The sequence below is a fragment of the Saccopteryx leptura genome, chromosome 4 (genome assembly GCF_036850995.1).
Source record: "Saccopteryx leptura isolate mSacLep1 chromosome 4, mSacLep1_pri_phased_curated, whole genome shotgun sequence".
NCBI classification, from domain to species: domain Eukaryota; kingdom Metazoa; phylum Chordata; class Mammalia; order Chiroptera; family Emballonuridae; genus Saccopteryx; species Saccopteryx leptura.
The window spans coordinates 36,957,331-36,984,384 of NC_089506.1; the positions used below are offsets into that span (position 1 = coordinate 36,957,331).

Below are 27,054 nucleotides of genomic sequence, written 5' to 3' on the forward strand. Positions count from 1 at the left end.
ACACTTTATTTTAAATGACTACATGATGATGTTTTATAATTCATTTTATATTGTCTTTGAGACATTTAGATAGTATAATGTGCCCTGACCAAAAATATTTTATCTCTGTAATGGAAGGATAATATTTTATTCAGAATTTCATCTATATTCACAAATGAAACTAGCTTTTAGTTTCCATTTTGGGTATTTTATCAGGTCTTGCTACTGTTATATGGGATCCATAAAATAAACTGTAGCATTCTATACATTTTTCTGTGATATTAAGTCTCAGTTTTAAATGCCTTAGTGATAACATCTAAACATATTGCCCTTTTTAGAGGCCCTTTCCCTTCTTGGGCTAATTCTGGTTATTTAAATTTTGCTAGAAGCCATGCATTTTGTATTGTATGTAAATACTAAAAATATATTTTAAATTCTTTAAATCAATTTTGTATCTGTTGGATGCACCTTCCTATTCAGGGTTGTGTGGTGTTCATTTATTTGTGATTTGGAATTTATGTAAGTATCACCAAAAAGGCACTTGTATGTGTTGTGACTTAATGGATTTTGTAGCCCACCTGGGGAATCAAGCTGTCATGCCTAACAGCCAGTACTGAGCCTCAAAGCATCCCGCTTCCACCTGAAAATCCTGTCAGGTACTGAGGTTGCAGTCCAAATGCCATTTCTCCGTAAAAGGAAGTAGGGCTCTTTGGAGAATTAACTGATTCTAGGTATGGGGATGAAGTAAACAAGATGAGCCTGGAGTATCTTCCAAACCAGAGACAAGGAAGACAACTTGGGTGAAGTTTGAGGGACCTAGGAGCCAGCTTGAAGGTGCTCCCATCATCCCAGAATGGGAATCATGGAGTGCCAATAAGGATAATAACTAATGGATTGAAATATCAAATATACTTAAATTATGTTCATAATGATCAAACGAAGCTAATTGGTCACCATTGGAAGATGGTAATAAAGACATCAAATATCTCCTCTTGATCTTGATATAGTTAAATTTGCCCTTTTTAATTTATTGCTTTAATTAGTTATAGTGACAGTTAAAAGTTGCTGACTTGGTCATTAAAGAGAAAGTTCTGTCTAGAGTGAAACACAGACATCCCCATATCATACTTTATCCAAGATAAAGTCTAAAGAGAAGAAAGATATAAATAAAAATAACACAATTGGAATACGAAAAGAAAATAAGGAAGAATATTCTGTAATCTAGGAATGGGAAGATCTTAAGATACTCAGAAGACATAAAAGAAGACATTTACCTACAAAACACAAAAATAGAATAAAATATAAACATGGAACATACCATAAACAATGGCAAATAATTATCTTGGAAAAGTTATATTTGTAATACTTAAGGATTCACAAACAGTCACTATCCCTAATATAACAAAGAATCTGTTCATAAAAAGACAAAATCAGTAGGTAAGTCAAAGATGAAAAGACAGGTCACAGGAGAAGAAATGCAAATGGCAATCAGCATTGTGGAAACAGGCCCAACTCCCTTTGTTGTCAGTAAAATTCCAGTATAAGCAACCATGATTTTACCTAACTGACCGGCAAAATCTGAAATGAGTAAGGATCTAGAATATCAAATATCCTGCTAGTAGAAATATCAACACAACTATTTAGAAAGGAAACTTGGCAATATCTATAAAAATTGACTATTACTTTGACTCCAAAGTAGTTCTGCTTTTGGAAATTGAGTTTATATAGAAGCACAAGTCTATTAGAATATATGACTGAAAAACGAGAATAGCCTTGTTGGAATAGCAAGTGAACTGGAAACAATAGCAAGTTAGTTTTCTCCTTACCATCCCATGTTCTTTCCGATGTCAGTGATCAGGCTCATTGGTGGGAAAACAAAGGTCTTCCCACAGTAGGTGGGAGAAGCATCTTAGGATGGTGGTTCTTGGGGAGACCTACTGAGAGAAGATCACTTCCTGTTGTGCCATTGAGTACACTCGTGCTGGTCATTCCCCTATGTCATGGTCAGTCTGTAGCCGACAGTCTGAGTAGAGTACGTTAGCGTGGGCACCTCTGTCTTCCAGACTTGGGGGCTCTGCAAGAGAACCTACAGAGGGCTGGCACGCTGGTAGAGGGAGGCACTGCTGAGTAGATGGGACGTAATGTAAACAGAAAAACTACGAAACAGGCATGAATTAATATTCAAACAGCTCCAGAAGTTGGTGTGCTTTTACTGAGGTCCAAAGCAGGTTCAGTAGCTCTCGCCTTAAATCTTTGATGTTACACAGCAGAGGCCATGATTGATGTTTGTAATGAAGATCATAAGTCTTCAAGAAAGAGCTAAATTTCTTTTCCTTATATTTTGGTTTTAAATGTCTTGGAAATATGTGCTTACATTTAGAGAGATCAACCCAAAATGCTTTCTAAAATAAGTTTTAGTATATAAATGGTAAGTTTCCCTCTATCTGGAGAACTTATGCTTTCTAGAATAACATTCATTGATGTTGTGTTAGATAATATTTTGCCATATATATTACTTTTTAATGCTTCAATGCTTCTTTGTTTTCAGTTTTTTGTAGCATCAGATCCAACCATTAAAACAGATCGACTGTGGCATGACAAGTATACTTTAAGGAAATCGATGATTCCTTCATTCATTACAATGGATCAATCTAGGAAGGTAGGGTTAGAGAATTTTGGAGATTTTGATGTTTTAAGCTATATCTACCTGGATCATGTGACAAAATGAATTCTCAGTTGAAAAAATTTTGTTGCATTTTAGGATCAGTATTCTTGAAATGAAGTATCTATTAATTGGATACACCAACATATTAATATGAATATATATATTTTCAGTTCCTAGAATTCACTTTATACTATCCCACATATTCTTGTTATTTAGTTTTTAATCAATAGTTAATTAGTTTCTTATGATTATTGTAGCTGGATAATTATATAAATTTTATATAAAGGTGACTTGAGGATATTTTCCTTTTTTAGGTCCTTTTGATAGGAAAATCAATAAATTTCTTGCACCAGGTTTGTCATGACCAGACACCTACTACAAAGATGATAGCTGTGACCAAGTCTGCAGAATCACCCCAAGACGGTAAGATGATGATGGTGGTGGTGGTGATAGTGGTGGTGACTGAGGATGGTGGTGGTGATGGTGGTGGTGACTGAGGATGATGGTGGTGGTGATGGTGGTGGTGACTGTGATGATGATAGTGGTGATGACTGATGATGGTGGTGATGAATGGTGACCGTAGTGGTAGCAGTGGTGGTGATGATGGTGGTAAGGATGATATATATATATATATTGCTTAAAGTATTTTTCACTCAATAAGGCTGACACGTTTTTTAAATTATTATCTAAAAATACTTTAATCCACAGTGTCAAATGTCTATTACTGTGTGAATTTTGAATTCCCCTTTTTATACAGAGTTAAACAATGTGTTAGAATAGGTGTAGCTGTCTTACTCTTATTTGTATTAATGTTTTTATATTGTGACATTATGCCAAAATAAGAACATAAAGGAAAAAATGTTGCTTTGGTAGCCATACTTTGGAACTCAGAGGCTTGTCAGAAGTCAGCAAGGGTTAACAAGTGTTTATTATATTGTATGGAAAATACTGCATAAATTTCTGCCTGCGTTATATGATTTATGGTTATTTTTCATTCATTGCCATTTTCTCTTCTATTTTTTCCACTTGCTGCCTGCCCCAGCCTCACCAATTTCATGGTATTTTGTGTGTGGCTGACTTATATGTATCAGTGTCCAGTCTTAGCTATGTTTGCTATTTGGATTGTCATCTTGGTTCATTCATGTTTACTTTGCATATGACATATGGTAACTATAGGGGAGATAAATGAATTCACCATGGCTGTTCCTTTCATAAGTTTATAATTTAGGTATGGTGATAAGATGTGCAATAGAATGAAGTAACAAATAAATAAGAAAATGTAGAAAGTGACAAATGAATTGAGATGTACAGATTCAAGTTCTTTAAGAATTTAATACAGTATTGTTAGCTCTAGGCACCATATAAATCGCTATATATGTCTACTATATAGATCACCAAAACTTTGTACCCTTGACCTCTATCTCCCATTTCCTCATCCACTCAGCTCTTGTAACCACCATTCTGTCTGCTTCTATTAGTTTAATTATTTTAGATTTCACATATAAATGATATTGTACAATTTGTCTTTCTGTGTCTGGCTTGTTTCACTTAGCATGTCTCCAGCTCCAACCATGTTGTCACAAATGGCAGAGTTGCCTCCTTAAATATTTTTTTATTGATTGATTGATTTAGAGAGAGAGAAACACTGATTTGTTGTTCCACTTATTTAAGCATTCATTGGTTGATCCTTGTATGTGCCCTGACCGAGGATGGAGCCCACTACCATGGTGTATTGGGACAATGCTATAACCAACTAAGCTACCCTGTCAGGGCCTGTATTGCCTTTTTTTAAGGCTAAATAATATTCTATTGTATGTATACAGTATACCACGTTTTCTTTACCCAGCATCTGTCAGTGGAAATTTAGATTGTTTCCATATTTTGGCTATAGTAAATAAGGTTGCAGTGAACGTGGGCATGTAGGTACCTTTTCAAGATCCTGATTTCAGTTCCTTTGGATAAATATTTAGATGTGGAAATTTCTAGATCATATGGTAGTTTTGTTTTTAATTTTTTTTGAGGCCCCTCCATACTGTTTTCCACAGTGACTGAATTGATTTACATTACCACCAATAGTGTACAAGGATTCCCTTTTCTCCACATCCTTACCAGCATTTGTTATTTCTTGCCTTTTTGAAATAACCATTCTAACAGGTGTGAAGTGGTATCTCATTGTGGTTTGATGCATTTTCCTGATGATTAGTCCTGTTGAATATCAATTCATGTACCTGTTAGTCCAATGTGATTTTTAGTATTTGAGAAGACTCACTAGAGGAGATTTCCAGAATGTACTGCAAATGCTATACTGAAAATCCATACAGGGTTGGACTGACTAGAGATTTAGTAGGTTCTTATAGTCACCATGGTGTTTTAGGAGAGGGCTTCATGGCACAGCAATAGCTTCAGTTGTTGGGGTCAGACACCTATACCTCTCACCCCTCCAGCCTGCCTCCCCAAATACATTTAACACACATAACTTTCCATATACATTTTAGGAATCCACAGACCCTAGGTTAGTTTCTAGAACAGAGAGAGATGAGATTTAAGTACAGATTTTTTTGGGAAATACCTGTTTTAAGAGATAGCAAAAGTAAGGCCCTGGCCGGTTGGCTTAGTGGTAGAGCATCGGCCTGGCGTGCAGGAGTCCCGGGTTTGATTCCTGGCCAGGGCACACAGGAGAAGTGCCCATCTGCTTCTCCGCCCCTCCCCCTCCCCCTCTCCTTCCTCTCTGTCTCTCTCTTCCCCTCCCACAGCCAAGGCTCCATTGGAGCAGAGTTGGCCTGGGCGCTGAGGATGGCTCTGTGGCCTCTGCCTCAGGCACTAGAATGGCTCTGGTTGCGGCAGAACAATGCCCCAGATGGGCAGAGCATCGCCCCCTGGTGGGCATGCCGGGTGGATCCCGGTCGGGCGCATGCTGGAGTCTGTCTGACTGCATTCCTGTTTCCAACCTCAGAAAAATACAAAAAATAAAAATAAAAAAGAGATAGCAAAAGCAAGAAGAGCCAGGAGAAGAATTATATTGATAGATTTTGACTTTTCCTTAGTGGCTAGAAAAGATGACTGACTTAAAAGACCAAGCAGTGTGTGCCTGTGCTCTCTGTGGAGACCCACAGGCATGGATTATTGTTATTGTGCCCTGAGATGAAACAACATTGTAAAGCAACTAGTCAATGCTTGGCGTGTAGAAGTCCTCCGTAGAGATAGCTGCTGCTATTAAATTACTGCTACTACTTTTTCTCAGTTACCGCGACTACCACTGTGCCTATTGTCCTCCCCACTGCTGCAGTCTACAGAGCAAGGTGGCGTTTTATTGTTTGTGTGCGTTTTTGTTTTTTCTTTTTTTGCTATTAAGCTGATAGTGCAGTTGGGAAGATAAAAGATATAAATCTGAAGGACTGCTAATAAAAATAAAAAAGCAATAGGAAAAGTCAAATTTATATTGTATGTGAAAAATTTTGAAGATTTAAAAGTGTGACTATAGGCCCTGGCCAGGTAACTCAGTTGTTTAAAGTGTCATCCCAATACACAGAGGTTGTGGGTTTGATAACCCCAGTCGGAGCACATACAAGAGTCAACCAATGAATGCATAAATAAGTGAAAAACAAATTGATGCTTCTTTTTCTCTGCCTTACTTTCTCTTTAAAATCAATCAATAAAAAGTAAATAAATAAATGTGCAACTAAAGAGTAAGGAGTAAGGAGCATAAGACATGACTAAATCATTAAGGGGTAAGAGTGTAGAGGGAAGCTCTGAATGGTAGGTATGTCTTTTTTTTTTCCCCCAAAGTTGGAAACGGGGAGGCAGTCAGACTCCCACATGCGCCCCACCGGGATCCACCTGGCATGCCCACCAGGGGGCGATGCTCTGCCCATCTTGGGGCGTTGCTCTGCCGCAATCAGAGCCATTCTAGCGCCTGAGGCAGAGGCCACAGAGCCATTCTCAGCGCCCGGGCCAACTTTGCTCCAATGGAGCCTTGGCTGAGGGAGGGGAAGAGAGAGACAGAGAGGAAGGAGAGGGGGAGGGGTGGAAAAGCAGATGGGTGCTTCTCCTGTGTGCCCTGGCTGGGAATCGAACCCGGGACTCCCGCACGCCAGGCCGACGCTCTACCACTGAGCCAACCAACCAGGGCCTAGGTATGTCTTTTGATAGGCCATTGTGGGCTAAAATTGGTTAATTTTTTTTTTAAGTGAGAGAAGGGGAGATAATGAGACAGAATGCTGCAAAAGCCCCGATCAGGATCCATCTGGCAATCCCTTCTGGGGCTGATGCTCGAGTACTGAGCTGTTTTTTTAGTGCCTGAGGCTGATGGGCTCAGACCAACAGAGCTATCCTTAGTGCCCAGGGCCACACTCAAACTAGCTGAGCCTCTGGCTGTGAGAGAAGAGTAGGGAGAGAAGGGGGACAGGGACAGAGGAAAAGCAGAGGATTATTTCTCCTATGTGCCCTGACTGGGGATTGAATCTGGGATGTACATATGTCAGGCCGATGCTCTATCCACTGAGCTACTCGCCAGGGCCTAAAATTGGTTAATTTTAAACCTTTTCTTTATAATAAAAATCCTTAATGACTCAAACAATGGTATAGTAAAAATATTTCTGAGGGAAAATATTTACATCTTTAAAACTATATAGATCAACAGAAATATATATACAATACCCTCTCTCAGAAATATATATACAGTACATGAGTAGTGTCCTCATGATACCGCATCATCATCAGACTTCCCTTCTACATAAAATTATGAGCATCCAGGTTTTCCTATGTTAATGTGTAATTGAAATAGTGGCAATGCTAAAATAGTTCCTTCTTAACAGGTTTATTATTTTGAAGAACAAACAAAAAACAAGCCTAAAGTCTGATATTTTCAGGTTGGTAGCTGAGGTAGTAGGGAGACTTAAACTGGACTCTGAGGACCTTGCCTCTTCTTGCTTAACCTTAAACAAGTATTCTACCTTTTTTGAATCTTAGATTGTTTCTCGACATGGGGATTATTTTCTAGCTCAAGTGTTATTACAGTTTTTAAATAAAATCAAGTATTTAGATATAAATGGTTTTGTGATGTAAATTAGCATGAAAGAGCTCTATTAATCTTCACATGTGATTTCTTTTTAATGTAAAGCTATGGAAATGCTTTTTTATTTTTCCTAGTTTTTTTTTTTAACACATTACTGCATACAGTTAGGCTTCTTTGTTGGTGACAATCAGCTCTTATTACATGTCCCCTAGAAATCTCCAAATCTTTCTCTAGTTTACTGTCTGGTGCTCTGATATGGCTGCGTGATAACAGTACCTGAATTTCACAATTCACAGAGCTCATTACATGTACCATTTTGGTTTATTCTTGAAATTCGTTTTGAAAATGTAGACATGTGTAGGCGATTCAACACTGTCCCACCCTATTCTCTTTACACTTTTCACCAACGTGTTTTAGTGAGATTTTGAGCGAGTTATAACTGCAGAAGGTGATCTGAACTTTAAATCTGAACAGTCCTGGTAAGGGTTTGTCCCCTGCTGTAAATCCAGCCAGACATCAGCATTTTCAGTTTCATGGCTCAGGACGGCTTGCCTTCCTCACCATGCGCAAGAGCTGTTTGTTTAGGCTGTCACCGATGCCATTTGCAGTCACTGAGAATGGTTTTCGTACCTGTGCACCTGCAGTTCTTCCTTTGTTAAAATACCAATTATGCATGTATGTGTACTTTTTCCTTTTCTCTACAGCTGCAGACTTATTCACAGATTTGGAAAATGCATTTCAGGGGAAAATTGATGCAGCTTATTTTGAGACCAGCAAATATCTATTGGATGTTCTCAATAAAAAGTATAGCTTGTTGGACCACATGCAGGCCATGAGGCGGTACTTGCTTCTCGGTCAAGGAGACTTCATAAGGCACTTAATGGATTTGCTTAAGTATGGAAACTATTTTGATTTTTATAAATATAAATATATAGTAGATTTCAACAAAGAGTTTTGCATTAGAGGAAAATGTGTTGAATTTTATTTTTAAGTGAGAAGAAGGAAGGTAGTGAGGCAGACTCCTGCCTGCACCCTGACTGGGATCCACCCAGCAACCCCATCTGGGGCCAGTGCTTGAGTACAGAGCCATTTTTAGCACCTAGGCTGATGTGCTCCAGCAGTGCTATCCTCAGGGCCCAGGGTTGCGCTCAAACCAATTGAGCTACTGGCTGTGGGAGGGGAAGAGGGAGAGAAGTGGGAGAGAGAGGGGGGAGAAGCAGATGGTTGCTTCTCCTGTGTGCCCTGACTGGGAATCAAACCTGGGACTTCCATACACCTGGCTGATATTTTACCCACTGAGCCAGGTAATTCAGCCAGGGCTGAATTCTGTCTTATATAACATATTGGTAAGATAAAATTGGCAAAGAAAACTGTCACATTGACATGTTAAAGTCTCTTTAGTTTTGCTTGTTCTATATTTTGTTCTTAGGAGAAGCTTGTGCATTTTATAAACACTGTGGCACGCTGGCAGTGTAGTGGACGAGGAATGCACAGCCTAATCACAGTTTGCTTAGCTTTACTTTGAAAGTAGTCATAAAAATAAAATGTTTGAAAACTGAACTTTTTAGTTTACATTGCTTCTTGTTTTAAAAATAACTCAAAAAAACAACTATTACTGCACTTTTAGTTTTGCTCCATGACATTAGTTAAATTTGTGTCCTCCTCCTCCATCCATGGAGATAAGGGGCTCTGTACCAGAGCCTGTCATGCTCCGGGCTCTGGAGTAGACCTGTCGACCCTCCCGATTCAGTCCGGAGCTCCCAGGCAGCACTGGTGAGAGTGAGCATGCCGAGTGCCAGCCACAGCATGCAGCTAGTAATTTTCACTTAGGCCTGTATGAAGGGAAATTATTTTTTTGGTATTCCCTTTAGGACACTTAAAATAGTACGTTACCTTTCAATCATATCTGTGCTATTCAAGTAATTGTTTCAGGTCTTTGGTCCTCAGACTTCAGTATGCAAAATCAAGAATGTCAAGAATGTGCATTTTTAACAAGTACTCAGCTGCAGGTGATGCTGCTGGTGTGAAGACTACACTTTGAGACCTCCTATTTAATGTCACATGAGCTCCTGTAGTCCCACCTCTAATTAGAAATCAGTCTTCAATATGAAAAGTAATCTAGGTTTTGAGGGCATGTATAACAATAACTGACCTTCTACATGCTCATGGGTAATGCTGTTTGATTAATTAGCTCATGAAAGAGTTGATTATCTGCTAAACACAAATACTTTGTAGTTATACTTACTCAAATAGCATGTCTGCACTCCATAAGTAGAGAAGGGGTTTGTTAGTTAAACACTGGTCCTGAGGTCAGTGCCTATCGGAAGTGTGAATGGTGATGAGTTTTTAAAGGGAAATGTTTTTTAAATGGCAGAGGGCTAAAATGGGAGTGCCTGGGAGGATGTAGGATGAGCTTACCCATAGGTGTAGATGTGCAGGCTGATGCAGGTAGAGATTAGCAAGACGTTCATACAGTTTCAAGTTAAAGCAGAATTTAGAGGTCCATAGCAACATTACAGATCAGATCATTAAGCTGACAACATATTAAAACCTTCTAGTAGGTGTTAATATTTAGAGCATCCCATTTTTGGTATTAAATGAAAATTTATTTCCTCTCAATGGCATACTTTAAGTCTCTAGTTTTAAAAGAAATGCCATCAGTGTCTCGCTTGCCTCAGATTTATACGAATGAAGCTAACGCCCCTTTTCACCATCTCTGCCCAGTGTTTTACTGTCATGAAGGCCTGCAGTTGATGGAGTCTAAGTGCACACCTGGGGATCATTGGCTGTGCTCTTAACTCAGTCAGCTTCAGATTTAGGGACCAGCTATTACTATCTCTTCAGGAATGTTTACTGACAATGCAGTAATTTTTAGCCATTAGAATCACTACATCCACCTAGCACAGGGGTTGGGAACCTATGGCTCGCGAGCCAGATGTGGTTCTTTTGATGGCTGCATCTGGCTCACAGACAAATCTTTAATAAAAAATATAATGTTAAAAATATAAAACATTCTCAGCCTGACCAGGCGGTGGCACAGTGGATAGAGCGTTGGACTGGGATGCGGAAGACCCAGGTTCGAGACCCCAAGGTCGCCAGCTTGAGCGCTGGCTCATCTGGTTTGAGCAAAAGCTCACCAGCTTGGGCCTAAGGTCACTGGCTCGAGCAAGGGGTTACTTAGTCTGCTGAAGGCCCATGGTCAAGGCACATAGGAGAAAGCAATCAATGAACAACTAAGGTGCCACAATGAAAAACTGATGATTGATGCTTCTCATCTCTCTCTGTTCTCATCTGTCTGTCCCTATCTATCCCTCTCTCTGACTCTCTCTCTGTTTCTGTAAAAAAACACAAACAAAAAAACAAAATATAAAACATTCTCATGTATTACAGTCCATTCATTTCCGACCACTCATGTTCATGGTTGCGAGTGGCTGGAGCCAATCACAGCTGTCCTCCGGGACAACAACAAATTTTTATCGGATAATGCGTAACGTACATGGGTCGTTGTATGGCTCTCACGGAATTACATTTTAAAATATGTGGCATTCATGGCTCTCAGCCAAAAAGGTTCCCGACCCCTGACCTAGCAGATTATTTTGATTTAATGAAGTTCTCTCTTCCCATTGGATCTATGTAGGGAATTATAGTCGTTCATGCTACTTTAGGCCAGTCATAAGTTGGCAAACTTTATTTGTTAACATGTATGGCACATTTAAGTATTTTTAATTTAAGCTGAATCAAAATTAATTTTTTTGGAGATTTTAAGGAAATGCTGTGCTTCCCCAAATACTTGGTGAAATCTTATTTACAGTTAGGATTTCAGTCTGAAAGTTTTGTTACTGTGTTGTATTGGTTCGACTTGTCTTTAGTTTTTATAATTTGAACTCTTTATAATTTTAAGTTTCTACACAGCTTATTAAGAATTCAAGTAACATTTCCTTTTTAATTTAAAAAAATCTGTTAAGACCAGAACTTGTCCGTCCAGCTACGACTTTGTATCAACACAATTTGACTGGAATTCTTGAAACTGCTGTCAGAGCCACCAATGCCCAGTTTGACAGTCCTGAAATCCTCAAAAGACTGGATGTGAGGCTGCTGGAGGTACAGCGACTCTGGGTTCTGTGCAAGCTACACAAAGCCGTGAGCTCTCACCGAGACCGGCCCACTCCCGCTAATGTTTTCTAGGCTGTTTAAGGCACTTTTATTCCGGTGCCAAGAGCCATTACTGAAATACTGGACAGCCTGAGTTTGAATCCTCACTCTGTCACCTGTTATGGCATCATCTTAGACAAGTTACTGCACGTCTCTCCCACACTGGGTCTCAGTTCTCACCTTACGCAGTGGGCCCCTCACAGGGCTGTTGGGTAGAGAACACGCCACAGTTAACACAGTGTTTGGTGGCACATCATGGATGCCTAGTAGATTGTAGATCCTGCTAATGGTAACATTGATGGGAGGCACAGAGATGATTAATAATAATAATAATAATAATAATAATAATAAAATGACAGTTAAGGGAATGAATTTCATAAACATCAAACACTGTTTGCTTAGCTATGATGAAGGACCATTAGCACTTGTTGATTTTTTTAAAAAATACTGACTTTTAAGGATTTGGAACATATGAGGCAGTGGGTTTTTGTCATAAAGAAATGATGAATTTTAAATACATTTTACAATATTCATTTAAAAATATTCCATTTATTCCAAAATATTTGTAGAGTTCCTACTGTATACCTGTCATGTCTAAATGCTGAGGATTATGGGGTGATAACAGGAGGCAGTTTGCTGCTTGCATGTAGCTAACACTCAGAACTATAAAGCAACTTTTAAAAATTGGGCTTTATTTTATTGCCTTTTATTTGAAGATTTGGTAAGTTCTTTGGCATTAAGCACAGCACATTGTGGAAAATCCTACAGTTGTTTATTTTTGCTCTTAGGTGTCTCCAGGTGACACTGGGTGGGATGTGTTCAGCCTGGATTACCATGTCGATGGACCGATTGCAACTGTAAGATCATTCTGGGTCTCTTTATAATAGTCACAGCTATGTAGATTGCAAAACATTTTGTAGTTTTAGAATTGGCTTTCTGCTATAAGAACTTCTAATTAAAGTCATCACTTGACATCTATGATACATCCATGTGAATGAATACTTGAGCCAAAATTGTGTTTGTGATTTTAAATAATCATTAATGAGTGCTGAAATGCTGTATTATTTTAAGAATTCTTTTAAATATTATTTGTTCTCTCCCAAGTTTCAGCAAGTATTTAATAAATGGATTATTCACTTTGTTCCATTATTCTTAGACTGCAGCAGCTAATTTAGGATAATTTGAAAGAAACTATATAAAGTGTATTTTAGGGGAGTCGTATTTTTACTACTTAGATAAAATTTGATATTTAGTATTCATTTCAACTAGATGAGAAAATAGCTGTACTATTGTTCGTAGTGCTTTTACCAGTCTTAAAAGAAAGTACTGGCCTGACCTGTGGTGACGCAGTGGATAAAGCGTCGACCTGGAATGCTGAAATCGCCAGTTCAAAACCCTGGGCTCGCCGGTCAAGGCACATATGGGAGTTGAAGCTTCCTGTTCCTCCCCCCCTTCTCTCCCCCCCCCCCTCTAAAATGAGTAAATAAATAAAAATAATTTAAAAAAAAAAAAAAAAAGAAAGTACTATTTCTTTGAATAGTTAACCAGATCGTAAAAGATTGACCAAGCAGAGTTGTCTGTTTTTGTGCCTGCAATTAAAGTGCCCCATAAGTGCTTATTTTTTATTTATTTCGACTTGCATAATTCTCCTTGACCAAGATACCTGTATGAACTTATTTCAGTCATTTTTATACCTGAGATATTGAGAAAGGACATTCACTCTTTTAATGATTGGGGAAAATATTAAGAAGTAATATAATTTGGGTCTAAAATTTCTCCTTCGCGGTTCTTGCAGAGCTGTGACTCCATGGCTCTTCTGTCTCTCGGGGTGTAAGTTCCATATGCTGCTGGGACACTGCCATCCAAGCTGTGCCTCCCTCTTCACCATCAAGGCGACAGATATGCCATTGAGAGACGGCCCTGTTGTGTCTGCTGTGAAATGGTGTCTGCTGGTGCAGTTCTTTTCACAGATCGGTTACCACCGTTTAAGCTTTCCCAGACCAAATCTGCCATATTTTACATGCATGACTGCTCTCAAATTTCATTTTTGGTCATCTTCAAATTTATTTTTTACCCTTTTTTTTTTTTGCTTTTCTTAAAAATTGATATCTTGACCTAGCAGATGCAAATTTGGACATTTTACAAACTAATCTTCATAATTTAAGAATTCAAATTTATCAGAGTAAACAATAAGCTAAGTTATTAAGGTATTTAAAAGACAAGAATACCTTGGCCAAAACTATAAATCAGTAGTTCGGTTTCTGCAACTGATCATAAATCTCAAACTTCATATTTTAAACACAGTTTTTTTTAGAGAGACAGCTAAGGATGGGGTAGGCCAAGGTCAGGAGTACAGTGTTGGTGTTTTTACCTTTGGCTTATATCCTAAAGAGTTTTAAATAATTTACATGTACAAACAGGATAGTTTAACAAATTATTTAAATTATAAATTTTTTATATTACTTACTTTGTTAGTATTATATGCATTACATATTTTGTCATAGTGCAGAAGATATCATAGTAAAAGCAGTTGCACTGACTACTTCACAAAATGTAAGTGCTGTGAGTGATAAACTGAAAATGGTCTGTATATATGATATTTCATAATATTGCTGCTCTTACTAGGGAGTATCAGTTAATGCATTGTATATCTAGTGTATAAATGATTGTGCAATATTTTAAAATTTTAGATTTTTGAAAGCTCTAGGAGAAAGAATTAAAGGAAGTTTATATTATACATTTATGAAAAAAAACAAATTTGGGATACATTTCTGTCTATGGCCAATAGGTGCCAACTGCACTGAGCTGAAGGTACAAACTAGGGGCTGAACTGGGAAGGAGAAAAGGGTCTCATAGTTGATCAGCAAGATCTGCCAGGGACATCATATGGGGGGGAGTTTTTGCACATCTGTTCTTTGCCATTCTAGTCTTAGGGTTCGTTAATGTCCTGGGTGCGTATATTTTTAGCTAAATGGCTTTAACTATAGCCATATTGCACAACTGCTGGTGTTCAAACTAATATTAGAAATTGAAATAATTTTTAACTATCAGATTAATTTTTATGCACTTGTATATAGAAGTTACAGGAAAGATAAAAAGTAGACTATTGCATTTGAGAGTATACTTTTAGAGTTAAATTTGGGGAGAATTTCCCAAAGCGGAATGGATTTTCTGCTTTTTCCCCTGTTAAATTTAATTTACTGTATTATCTATTTCCTTTCTATTCTTATTAATTGAGATTGTCATTTTGTACAGATCCAGTTATAGTAGATACATCTTATATAACAGGGGTCCCCAACCTTTTTACACAGGGGGCCAGTTCACTGTCCCTCAGACCATTGGAGGGCCGGACTATAAAAAAAACTATGAACAAATCCCTATGCACACTGCACATATCTTATTTTAAAGTAAAAAAAAAAAAAAAAAAAAAAAAAAAGGGAACAAATACAATATTTAAAATAAAGAACAAGTAAATTTAAATCAACAAACTGACCAGTATTTCAATGGGAACTATGCTCCTCTCACTGACCACCAATGAAAGAGGTGCCCCTTCCGGAATGTGGCGGGGGCTGGATAAATGGCCTCAGGGGGCCGCATGCAGCCTGCAGGCCGTAGTTTGGGGACCCCTGTTATATAACATAATTTTAGCTTCTTTTTAACTCTGAAGAAGGATGTGGAAAGATTATCCTTAATCTTTTCTTTTTGACAATGGGCAGGATAAAATCCATTTATTTCTGTCAATGATCTCCAGGGTATTAGATGAAGTGTCAGAGCTTATTTTAATTTTTCTGAATTTTATTCTGTAGTGGGCAATAAGCTGAAAAAAAAAATACAACAAAAGTAAAATGTGGAGAATGTTTTCCCTGGTACAAATGCAGTGGAACATGAGTGTCTTCCTCTTAAACAATATTTTTAGAGAATTGTTATTAAACTGAATTTCTGTAAATCAGGTCACATTAAATGTGCTCTGTGCTCTGGGACCTTGGTACTTAAAGGAGCCCTGTAAGATACCATTTGTATAGCAAAGAATCTTTTTTTTTAAAGGTTGTGGTTTTTTAAAATTTATTATTCATTTTAGAGAGGAGAGAGAGAGGGATAGAGAGAAAGAGAGAGAGAGAAGGAAGGGGGAGCAGGATGTATCAACTCCCATATGTGCCTTGACCAGGCAGGCGTAGGGTTTCGAACTGGCGACCTCAGTGTTTCCAGGTCAATGCTTTATCCATTGCGCCACCATAGGTCAGCCTAGCAAAGAATCTTTTAATTTATTTGTAAAATTACTTAATTTGGTCACCCTTCATTTAAATAATTTGTAAGAATGTTAACAGGGTAAGCAGCACAGCAAAATGGATAATCTCCAAAACATTCGTAGTTAGTGTCAAAGCAGCTCCTAATTGCTCCTATTTAGACATGTAATCATCAGCAGTGAGCACCTACTAAATTCTATCACAAAAAGGCATACAGAAGAATGAACAGATAGTGCCAAGAATATATGAAGTAAGACAAGGTAGAACATTCTATGATTGTGCAAAGCGTCTGAGGAGGGAAGTTGGTAAAACTAGGAAAAGATGTGGCTTTTATCCCTGAGGGTCAGGTGGGATTCGGGCAGAAGAGAGTGATGGACTAGCAGGCATCCCCAAACTACGGCCCGCGGGCCATTTATCCAGCCCCCTGCCGCACTTTCGGAAGGGGCACCTCTTTCATTGGTGGTCAGTGAGAGGAGCATTGTATGTGGCGGCCCTCCAACGGCCTGAGGGACAGTGAACTGGCCCCCTGTGTAAAAAGATTGGGGACCCCTGGTAGAGTATAGGGCCGTAATGTGAAACAACGCCTAAAGGCATGAACAAACAAGGCTGTGCTTGCGAGTGAGACGCAAACTCGGCAGGAACAGCGTGTGCTCTGGATGTCCAGCCTTGACCTGCTGCCGTGTGCACAGGTCCTGCTTTGACCAGTTACTTTCAGTAACACGTTTTAAAAGGTTCTCTATAAATCAGGTCATGTTAAATGGGCTGGAGGCATTAGAAGGGGATGTCTGCACACATATTTGTGTCAGAAAAGTATTTGGCTGAAATCTCTGTTACTGTGTTACCTTTATGCATGCGACATACTTAAACTAGAAAATTACTTAGTGATTTATCTGACAGTCAAATTTAGCTGGTTGTCCTCTGTTTTTATTGCTAAATCTGGCCACCATTGTGGGGAGGTGGGCATAGAGAGTAATAGAGAGTAGGCCTTGCCCAGTCCCTGGCTCATTCTCTCTGGTTGTGAAACTGTTGTCTATTTGCAGTGAAATGGTCTTCAAAAGCAGTATGTACATGTGTTAAAGTAACCTGCAGGCCTCTTTTCAGACTAGAGATTCTTCTAAGGCCTCCTTCCATGAGATTCACCAACCTCACGTATCCTTCAGGTGGATTGGGGTAGAAAACACTGCTATAGCTTTGGACTTGTGAAGAGTCCACAGTTTAGTCTAGGATTTGGCTAGGTTTAAAAATCTTGGTACAACCTTCACTATCTATGGGCGCTTATTGCAGCCTCTGTTTTCCCATCTGTAAAACTGGCATAAAAATATCTACTTTTTATTATTGTGGTTTTACTTAGCATGCTGCTTAGCACATAAATAATCAATTTAATTGATATATAATGATGCTATTCTAAAATGAACTATATTAGCTGCTTATATACTATTAGAATCTATTAGAATTGATTGTGTGTTCCCTGGCTTATTTTTGTTAAAAAAGAAAAAAAATATTGAGACCTGTACTGGGAGAATCCTTATGTCACAGAATACTATTAACCTGTCTTCTGCTGTTCTTTTTAGGTGTTTACTCGAGAATGTATGAGCCACTACCTGAGAGTATTTAACTTCCTTTGGCGGGCTAAGCGGATGGAATATATCCTCACTGACATACGAAAGGGACATATGTGCAATGCGAAGCTCCTGAGAAATATGCCAGGTAAACCCCAGGAGAAGGCAGGGTGAACTGCGCGTCCCAGCCTGGTGTGTGCTTGCCAGCAGCTTCATGTTCTGTGTGGTGTCCAGCAGCCTAGCCAAAATGAAAGTCTACTTACAAGTATTTGTACTGACGGCCCTGGCCGGCTAGGTCAGTTGGTTAGGGCATAGTCCCAACATGCCGAGGCACGAGTTTGATTCCTGGTCAGAGGACATACAAGGATCAACCAATGACAGCACGGATAAGTGGGACAGCAAATTGATGTTTCCATCTCTCTAGCTCGCCCTTCTTCTTTCTCTCAAAATCAATTAAAAATAATGAACTGAAAAGTGATTCATTATTGCACTTTTGGATTGGGCTTTTGTGATAAAGTTCATTTGTAATATTGCTTATCTTGACTTCAGTGCAAATCAGAAAAAAATGAGTCAAGTTAGATTTATTTGAACCATGAAATTTATTTTAGAATCACATTTGTTTTTCACTTTAGTGTTCATGTATACTTTAATTTTTTTTTTAAATTACTTTTAAGGAAAGAAAGCCATGTAATAAATCACTGGCTCATTTAACATTCACTTAGTATTTTAATTAAAGTATGTTTGTGAATTGCTTTAATGTTTTGTTTTGGTTCATAAACCAGGAGATGGAAATATTTTAAAAGCTATAGTAAACATTCTCATGTCAGATAGTCAAATTTATTTTAATGTTATAAATGTTAAGTGATTTCAACTATGAATAATTTTGAAATCTTTATATTGAATTGGAATTTGGTCAAAACTTTTGAGAAAATATATATATATTTTAAAATTCTTTAGATCTTATTTATTCATTTTAGAGAGGAGAGACAGAGAAAGAGAGTGAAAGAGAGAGAGTGGAGGGGAGGAGCAGGAAGCATCAACTCTTGTATCTGCCTTGATCAGGCAAGCCCAGGGTTTTGAACCGATGACCTCAGCTTTCCAGGTCAACACTTTATCTACTGTGGCACCACAGGTTAGGTGAGAAAATATTTCAACAAGTATGTCTGTAAAGAAGAACTAAGCTATATATTATATGCTTAATCATTTAATTGATGAAACTAATTATTTAAAAAGGAACAGTTGTTTGAAGAAAGATGTGTGTGATTTCTGTTTGCTTCTTAGGTCAAGGCTGGTCCTTGAACAGCTCCCAAAGTTCCAGAATAATGGCACCCCAGAAGGCTGGGGTCTAGCCTGTCCTTGTGTTGACATATAGAATCAGCAGTTTTAACTGCGTGTCCATGTTTTCTCTGTTCCCAGCAGGTCTTTTCCAATGGAGCATGATTCTCATGCTCTTGGCCAACCTTCCTCTGGACTCATTTTATAGAAAATTGTAGGGATCTTCTGAAATAGCTGAGAAGAAAGTGAGAGGGACATTTTCTTTAAATACTGTCAGGTTGTGAACAATAAATACTACCTTCAACATCTTTCTGTTAATTGTGGGTTGACTAGCATGTGGGTGCCTCTTAAAGGAAGCAGGAGGAGGAATCAGACATGGAGAGAACCTCACACTGTCTCCGGGCTCTGCCTCTGTTAACTCTTGGCTATTATCTCATGAGCCTCTCTCGGTATATCACAGGATCACTCACTAATTTCACTGAGTGTGCGTTGGCAAGTTAATTCGGTTTGTCTGCAATGCTCCTTCTCTGCATTCTTTTTAATATTGTTGAGTAAAGTGATTCTTAGCTGTCACTTCTCTGTGCCAGCATCTTTCTTATTGTCTGATTTAGATCAATTCAGTGTGATGCAAATAGTTTGTCATTGTATCACTCTTCTCTTTTCAAAATAAGCATCAGTATTATGTTTAGCCCTGGGAAATCTGTGCTCTGTAACAATTTTAAATATTTGCTGGTTGTGATACATTTTCCTGATTTGAATATCAGTTTAGCAATGTCTGTGTGAATTTGCTTTTCTCTTGTATTGAATAACCAGCAATGGTGTTTGTTTTCTACCTGAAGATAACAAACATTTATTTGATCAATTTTCTGTGTATGGGAAAAATGTATTTTATCTTTTATAAAATTAATAACTTTAATTTTACTTGGTCCTGTTTTATAGAGTTTAGTTTCATCGCTTCTCAGCCTTTTGGCTAAGATCAAGAGTAGTTTAGTTTCAGCTTCTTTCACTAATCTCTCTTACTTGTCAAAAAAACTTTTAAATATTTTTTAATAGTATAATATTTCCTCATGTGTACATATTTTTTCTTTTTGGTTGAACACATAGCCTTTTCCCCACTTCTTTTCCCACTAATATAAATAATGCCATAAGCATTTTGTAAGTGTGAATATTTCTTTAGAATATATAAATTAGAAGTGGAATTGCTGGGTTAACAGGTATGAATTTTAGTTTATATTTGCTAATACTTAGTGTTTATAGTTTAACTCTGTTGTTACATATCATCTCTTTACTTTTCAGGAAAGCTATACCACTTAAATTTATATCCCTATAAGCACAGCTCTCACTGCCTGAAAGTTGTTTGCATTGCTATTTTTCTTTGGCTAACATTGGATATTACATTCAAACAAATTGTCAGTTTGATAGGTGAAATGGAAGTTTATTTAAATGCTTTTAAAATTATTATTTCATTTAAATACTTCTTCCTCCTCTTTTTTTTCCCTCTCCCCTCCTCCTCCTTTTCTTTCTTTCTGTTTCTCTCTCTCACCATTTGTGTTTCTTTCTTTAGGAAAATGGTGGCTTGCCGTTGTTTCTGTTAGGGTGTAATGTTCTTACCTTTAGTTTATAAGGAAGTGTTTTAAAATTATTAGTGCCCAGGCAAGTTAATGCACAGAAATCAACCAGGTAGTTAGTTTTGTTAATACAGTAAATTTAGAAATGTTTCACCTACCATATATCTGAGGCAAAAATATTAAAAATTTTTAAAAAGTGCTTCTGTAAACAGCCCTTGGAGTTCCATACATATACATAGTGTGTACAGGATGTTCGGTTGTATGTACAGTATAGTAATTATCACCCCAGAAATCATTGTAATATATTCATCAAAATAAGTGGGTTGGAATAAATACATAGTTACCCTTGAAAATGGACAAGAGTAACTTAGGACAAGAGTTTTGATAATGATCTCCCAAGACATTTATACCCATTTTTATATATTTGACATTTAACTGGACAAACAATAATTGTTGATACTAAAATGGTTTAAAAAATTTTTTCCAGTGGTATGGATTTTGTTGTTGTTAGATTCAGTTAATCTAAAAGGTATCTCTATTATGGCAACTAAACTTGTTATTTCAAATAACATTTAACAAAATAATGTAGACAACTGTAGATAAGTGAGTTTGTATTCTTTCTCAACCTTTGTATATTGGGGGAAAGGAGAGTGACTAGAGGGCCCCTTCCCAAAAGAGCAGTATTAAAATAATCTTTTTTTTTTGTCCGATGACATGTTGCCATGTTACTATTATGGTATTTTGCTAATTTAATTGACAGCGATTTTTCTTTCTCGTTGGTTAATACAACAGTGATGCATCTTATAATTGACTATGTTCTAGACTGAGTGAAGTAACTTAAAGAGAAGCAAACATTTTTCTATTATTTATTCTTTGACAGAGAGAGAGACAGATAGGGACAGACAGACAGGAATGGAGAGAGATGAGAATCATCAATTCTTTGTTGTGGCACCTTAGTTGTTCAATGATTGCTTCCTCATATGTGCCCTGACTGGGAGGTTATAGCAGAGCGAGTGACCCCTTCCTCAAGCCTGTGACCTTTGGCTTCAAGCTAGCGAACTTTGGGCTCAAGCTAGCAACCATGGGGTCACGTCTAGGATCCCACGCTTAAGCCAGCAACCACGCACTCAAGCTGGTGAGCTCGTGCTCAAGCCGGTGAGTCCATGCTCAAGCCAGCGACCTCGGGGCTTTGAACCTGGGTCCTCCGTGTCCCAATCCAGTGCTCTATCCATTGCACCACCGCCTGGTCAGGCAACATTTTTCCCTTTAAAAGTTTCTTTCTGCCTCTCATTTTTGTATCTATGGCTGAGTAAGTAGTTCTGAATAATGATATAGTTATGAGAAGTTCTCTCTGCTGGACTTTTAAGTTGAGTGGCTAGTTTGTCAGCACTGACTCCAGGCTGCTGTCCAGGTTAGTCCCCACTCCATCAACATCAGGCCAGTGACCTCCGCTGATTTTCAAATCTTCTGCCTCACTTTCATCACTTCTGGAATGGGGATGATGATAGCACTCACCTCCTTTGGTTATCAGGATCAAATCTATGTAAAGTACTTAGATGAGCACTGCGTCAGGAGAGCACCGTCTGTACAGTCATAAGTGGTTGCCTGGTGATAGAGTGGACAGACACCATCTGTCTGCAGAGGACCTGAACTGTGATCGGAGATACTGAACCCAGGAGCTGTTTCAGGAGATGGTTCTTACCAATGTCATTTGAGTCCATAGCCTTGAGAAATAAATCAGATGGGTAATTAGATGAAGTCACTTTTAAGTGCAACATTAGCCCTGGCTGGGTAGCCTAGTTGGTTAGAGGGTTGTTTCTGTACATCAGAGTTGCAGATTGATCTCCAGCCAGGGCATTTACAAGAATCAACCAGTGTATGCATAGATAGGCAGAACACAAATCGGTGTTTTTCAAATCAATAAATAAAAAATTAAAAATATGATAGTGTTAGCTACAAATACAGGTTGAAGGAGTTTATGAAATTGTGAAAAAATGCTTTAGAGTATTTTAAAACAAGAAATTTTTATAATTTTTAACAACTCTCAACACTGTTTATGGTGTATCTTTGTATGAGCAGATACTTCTGACAGAACATGCCTAAACCACATGGTCAAGTCCTTTAAGAGTCATTTGTATTTTTAAATCAAAGTTGAATTTCTTTCAACAACCTTTAGAGGGCAGTAAAGAATTACAAATGTATCTAATACTTAGATCTTAAATAAACTGAAGAAAAGAATGGTCATTCTTGATGTTGTATATAAAACTGTCTACTGTTAATTTAGGCTACTGGGAAATCTGCTGTATTCACGTATTTATTGGACCTCGGTGCAAATGTTGCTTTGCTTTTAGGATTCTTAGAATTATGTAGTTATTTGTAGGTCAACTGTAAAAATACAACAAGTACTTATATTTTAACTTTCTTTTAAGCGTATTTTCAAGGTTCTGGGTAAAGAGATTTAAGGGGTGTTTCAGGTATAGTTCTTAAATTGTATTTTTTTTTTTAGGAATTAATCAAATTATATACCTTGTGAATTTAATCTGCTTGTGAATTGGGTTCATAGTGAAATACAGCATATGATGTTTGACTGATTTCTCACATGGTGAAGAGAAAGAATTATAGTGTTACAGAGATTCCAGACTCTTGTTATGTGGATTATTTTATCAGATTTCTTTTCAACAGGCAGTGTCCATATAGCACAAGCCTAGGTCTCTTCATTCTCAGAGGCTTTATTTTAGGAGAGTGTCATTAAAATGCTGTACTCATTAGACACAGGAAAAGATTTTTTTTTAAGAAAGAAAACATATCATTTGGTAATACTTTAAGAATAAAAGAAAAGAACAGATTTCAACGTTGTTAAATTTGCCTTGGTCATGAAAACCTTTTGAAAAGGATGTGAATTTAAATAGTCAAGATATAGATGAATGAAGACTATCTGCTTTAATTTTGAGGGTCTAAATTACTCATTCAGTAAATAATTATTGAGGGTTTACTTTGGTTGCCTCTTCTGGGTATCCAGTCATGGGTATGACAGACAAGGTCCCTGTGGTCAAGGAGTTTATGGTCTATTAGGTCAAGATATACATTTCAACAAGAACTTATAATACACTGTGCTAAGTTGTTCGATATAGGAAAGACCAGGTGTTATAGGAATACAAAAGGCAGGCACCTGACAGCTGTGAGTAGGATAAAAAAGGCTTCCCAGAGGCAGTAACATCCAAGCCAGCATCTAGAAAGGGTACATTAGTCAAGGGAAGGAAGGGCAGTGATTTGTCTGAATAGTATTTTCAGAAAGGGGGTGAGGTCTGACCAGGCGATGGTGCAGTGGATAGAGCGTCAGACTGGGATACAGAGGACACAGGTTCAAAACCCAAGGTTGCTGGCTTGAGTGCAGGTTCATCCACTCAAGTGAAGGCTCACCAGCTTAAGCATAGGATCACTGGCTTGAGCATGGGATCATAGACATGACCCCATGGTCGCTGGCTTGAGCCCAAAGGTCTCTGGCTTGAGCAAGGGGTCACTCGGTCTGCTGTAGGCCCCCCCCCCCATCAAGGCACATATGAGAAAGCAATCAATGAACAACTAAGGTTTTGCAATGAAGAATTGATGCTTCTCGTCTCTCTCCCTTCCTGTCTGTCCCTATCCCTCTTTCTGTCTGTCAAAAAGAAAAATGGGGGGGGATTGAGAAGGATAGAGCAGGAGAGAGAGCTAAACAGGGACCTTGAAAGCTGTTAGTTTGACTTTAATGGCAGTGAGAACCATTGAAGGTTTTATACTGGGGCCTGGTGTGCTTAGATTTGTGTTTTCCAAAAACTCCTCTGGCATCACTGAGAAAATTGGATCTGTAGGGTGAAAATAGAGGTCAGCAGACCAGTCAGTTGTAGTAATGTGTGAGGGATGGTGTTGAGTTTGGTGAACACGGTAGCCCTGGGGTGGGGGAGAGTGGACGGATTTGAGAGCGATGCTGGAGGCAGGACTTGGTGCTTCAGTGTGCACAGATGAGGGCAGCAGCCTGGGTCTCTGACTGCAGGGTGGGTGGTGGCAGCATTCATCAGTCTGGGAGTGCTAGAGGAGCACAAACGGGTAATGCTGTCATTTCAGGTACATTCATTTGAGTATTTTTTAATGTGACACAATTTTATTTTAATTTATTCATTTTTAGAGAGAGAGGAGAGACAGAATGAGAGAAAGATAGAGAGAAGAGGGGAGGAGCAGGAAGCATCAACTCCCATATGTGCCTTGACCAGGCAAGCCCAGGGTTTTGAACCGGTGACCTCAGTGTTCTAGGTAGAGGCTCTATCCACTGCGCCACCACAGGTCAGGCTAATTTAAGATGTTTTTATGCATATATGCCACACATCTGGTTAGATTGACCTGAAGCCCAATACAGATTCAAACTAGAGATAAAGACTTCAGATGTTACTAAATTAGATGGTATTTGAAGCCATGGAATTTACGAGGTTGCTTAGGAAAAGAGCGAGAAGAGAAAAGGTCTTGGAGTACAGAGAAGTGGAACAGGACAGAATGTAGAGGACTGGAAGAGGACTGGAAGAATGTAGTTTCTCTGAAACCCAGGAGAGAGAAATTTCAAGGAAGAGGGAAGATGAAATATGGCCACCGCTGCAAGAAATCCACTGAGGCTGAAAACTGTCTCAGTTGTCATTTGAGGGTAACTCTGGCTAGGTTAATCAGTATTGCTTACTCTGCAGTGAGGAGGGGAAAGCATTGGGCACTAGTCACTCATGCACAAAAAAGCTCATGGTTTCAGAGCTTTGTTGAAAGGGCCAGTTGGATCAGTGGATAGAGCATTATCCAGGTGTATAGACATTCCTGATTCAATTTCTGGTCAGGGCACACAAGAAAAGTGACCATCTGCTTCTCTCCCCCTCTCCCTTCTCTCCCTCTTCTCCTTCCGAGCCAGTGGCTTGACTGGTTCAAGCATCAGCCCCAGATGCTGAGGATAGCTTGGTTGATTTGAGCGTCGGCCCTAGACGGGGTGGGGGGTTGCCAGGTGGGTCCCGGTCAGGCCCATATGGGAGTCTGTCTCACTATCTTCCCTCCTCACTTAAAAATGCTGATGGGAAGAAGGAAGTAGAGGTTGATAAATCCTAGAAGGGAAGGAAAAGAAGAGGACATTTAAAGCATAGAGGTGGATCTGGGATTAGTTTTAAAGCTGTGTTGGTGCTGAGTGTGTGGGTTTGGTGGCCAGCAGGTAGAGGGGTTCCCAGCTGATGGCTGCTTTTCCTCATGACCTAGGAAGGAGAAGGGAGAGAAGGTGGTAGATCGAAGAGTTCAGGATAGCAAGAGCTGAAACAGCTGTTTTACAGTAAGGGAGAGAAAATAAAGGATTTCTTGGTACCGTGGAGGGTTAGCTGAGGTTGAATGCCATGAAGTTGAGGTTGACACCAACATAACATGATGGGATTTTTTTGTAAATTTTTTTTTTGTGGTCATTCAGTTGTATTTTCATTTCTAAATGTGGGTGACTGTAAAGAATAGAAAATTAATCAGCAGTGGAGAAACTACACTCAAATATCAGTATAAATCAGAGATTATAAACAATTAATGAATTAGTCACTACATGTCTATTTATCAAACTGTCATAATGTTAGAAAAATAATTCTGGTTTACAAAGGAGCTCAAAACGAAATGTAGAAAATGTTAGCAAAAATGTATAACCTGTTACTGAAAAACAATGCACTAGATATCTACATACTGCTGGTTTAATTGTCAGTGTGACTCCAGTGGAAAAACTCTAGAGGAGACCTCAAGAAATCTATACCAAAAGGGCCAGTAAGAACTTCAGTTTCCATGGAATTGTATAGAAAATTGACTTGGAGCTAGATAATGGAGAGTAGCCACAAAAAATGTGACACTTCTGTAGTAATTATAGGGTCCCCCAGAGCTATCCTGAGAGTGGTCTAGTTAACGTTCTCTTAAGTCATCCATCAGGAGTGTATGAAGAAATCTACAATTCTGTCAGAGATGTTAAACTTTCTCTGGTAGAAAATTGTCAAGATGGATAAGTGTAAACTGCATAGTTGTTCACAAGCTTGGAAAATAAGTTGACGGCGTTTACTGTGAATATGTGCAAAGCAGTGCATTTTAGGAGAGATTCAGAGTGCACTAGAGGATAGATTCAGAGACATTGGCTGTCACAGTGAGACCTGAGTGTTGTATGTTTGATTTGTAAAGACAGTATTTAGTTTGTTTCCCTATGAAAAAGTTCATCAGAATTCTGTGATAAAATTCAAAACAATAAAAAAAATACCCTTCCACAAATGATATCTAGACTATTTTATATAACTTGGTCATACTACAAAGAAATGAAATCACACCCTAGAAAGATCTTGAGGGCTGTGTATGTGTTGTGCATGCCTATACACATGTTGAGTGTTGTAGTTACACAGATAGTGCTCCAGGTAAGACGCCTGGCTCAGGGGAGGGAGGGGAGATCTGGTTGCCATTCCAGTTCTGGGTTAAACCCAAAATAGAAATAGTAGTTACTATAGAAATGGCAGTAAATGGTAGTTCCTTCCCTGAGCAGCTTACTTAAACTCTAATATGGATGAATATCACTTAAAACAGCATTTTATTA

General features: G+C 38.5%; 1 protein-coding gene across 1 annotated transcript in view; it reads left to right on the forward strand.

Moving 5' to 3' along the window:
• Positions 1 to 27,054, forward strand: part of TUBGCP3 (tubulin gamma complex component 3) — a 93,686-nt gene that overhangs the window by 48,357 nt on the left and 18,275 nt on the right. Inside the window, exons 12-17 of the mRNA XM_066380545.1 lie at positions 2,528 to 2,638; positions 2,959 to 3,067; positions 8,363 to 8,552; positions 11,624 to 11,759; positions 12,599 to 12,667; positions 17,626 to 17,761. Of these exons, the coding sequence (XP_066236642.1) occupies positions 2,528 to 2,638; positions 2,959 to 3,067; positions 8,363 to 8,552; positions 11,624 to 11,759; positions 12,599 to 12,667; positions 17,626 to 17,761 (751 nt within the window). The remainder of the gene's footprint in view (positions 1 to 2,527; positions 2,639 to 2,958; positions 3,068 to 8,362; positions 8,553 to 11,623; positions 11,760 to 12,598; positions 12,668 to 17,625; positions 17,762 to 27,054) is intronic.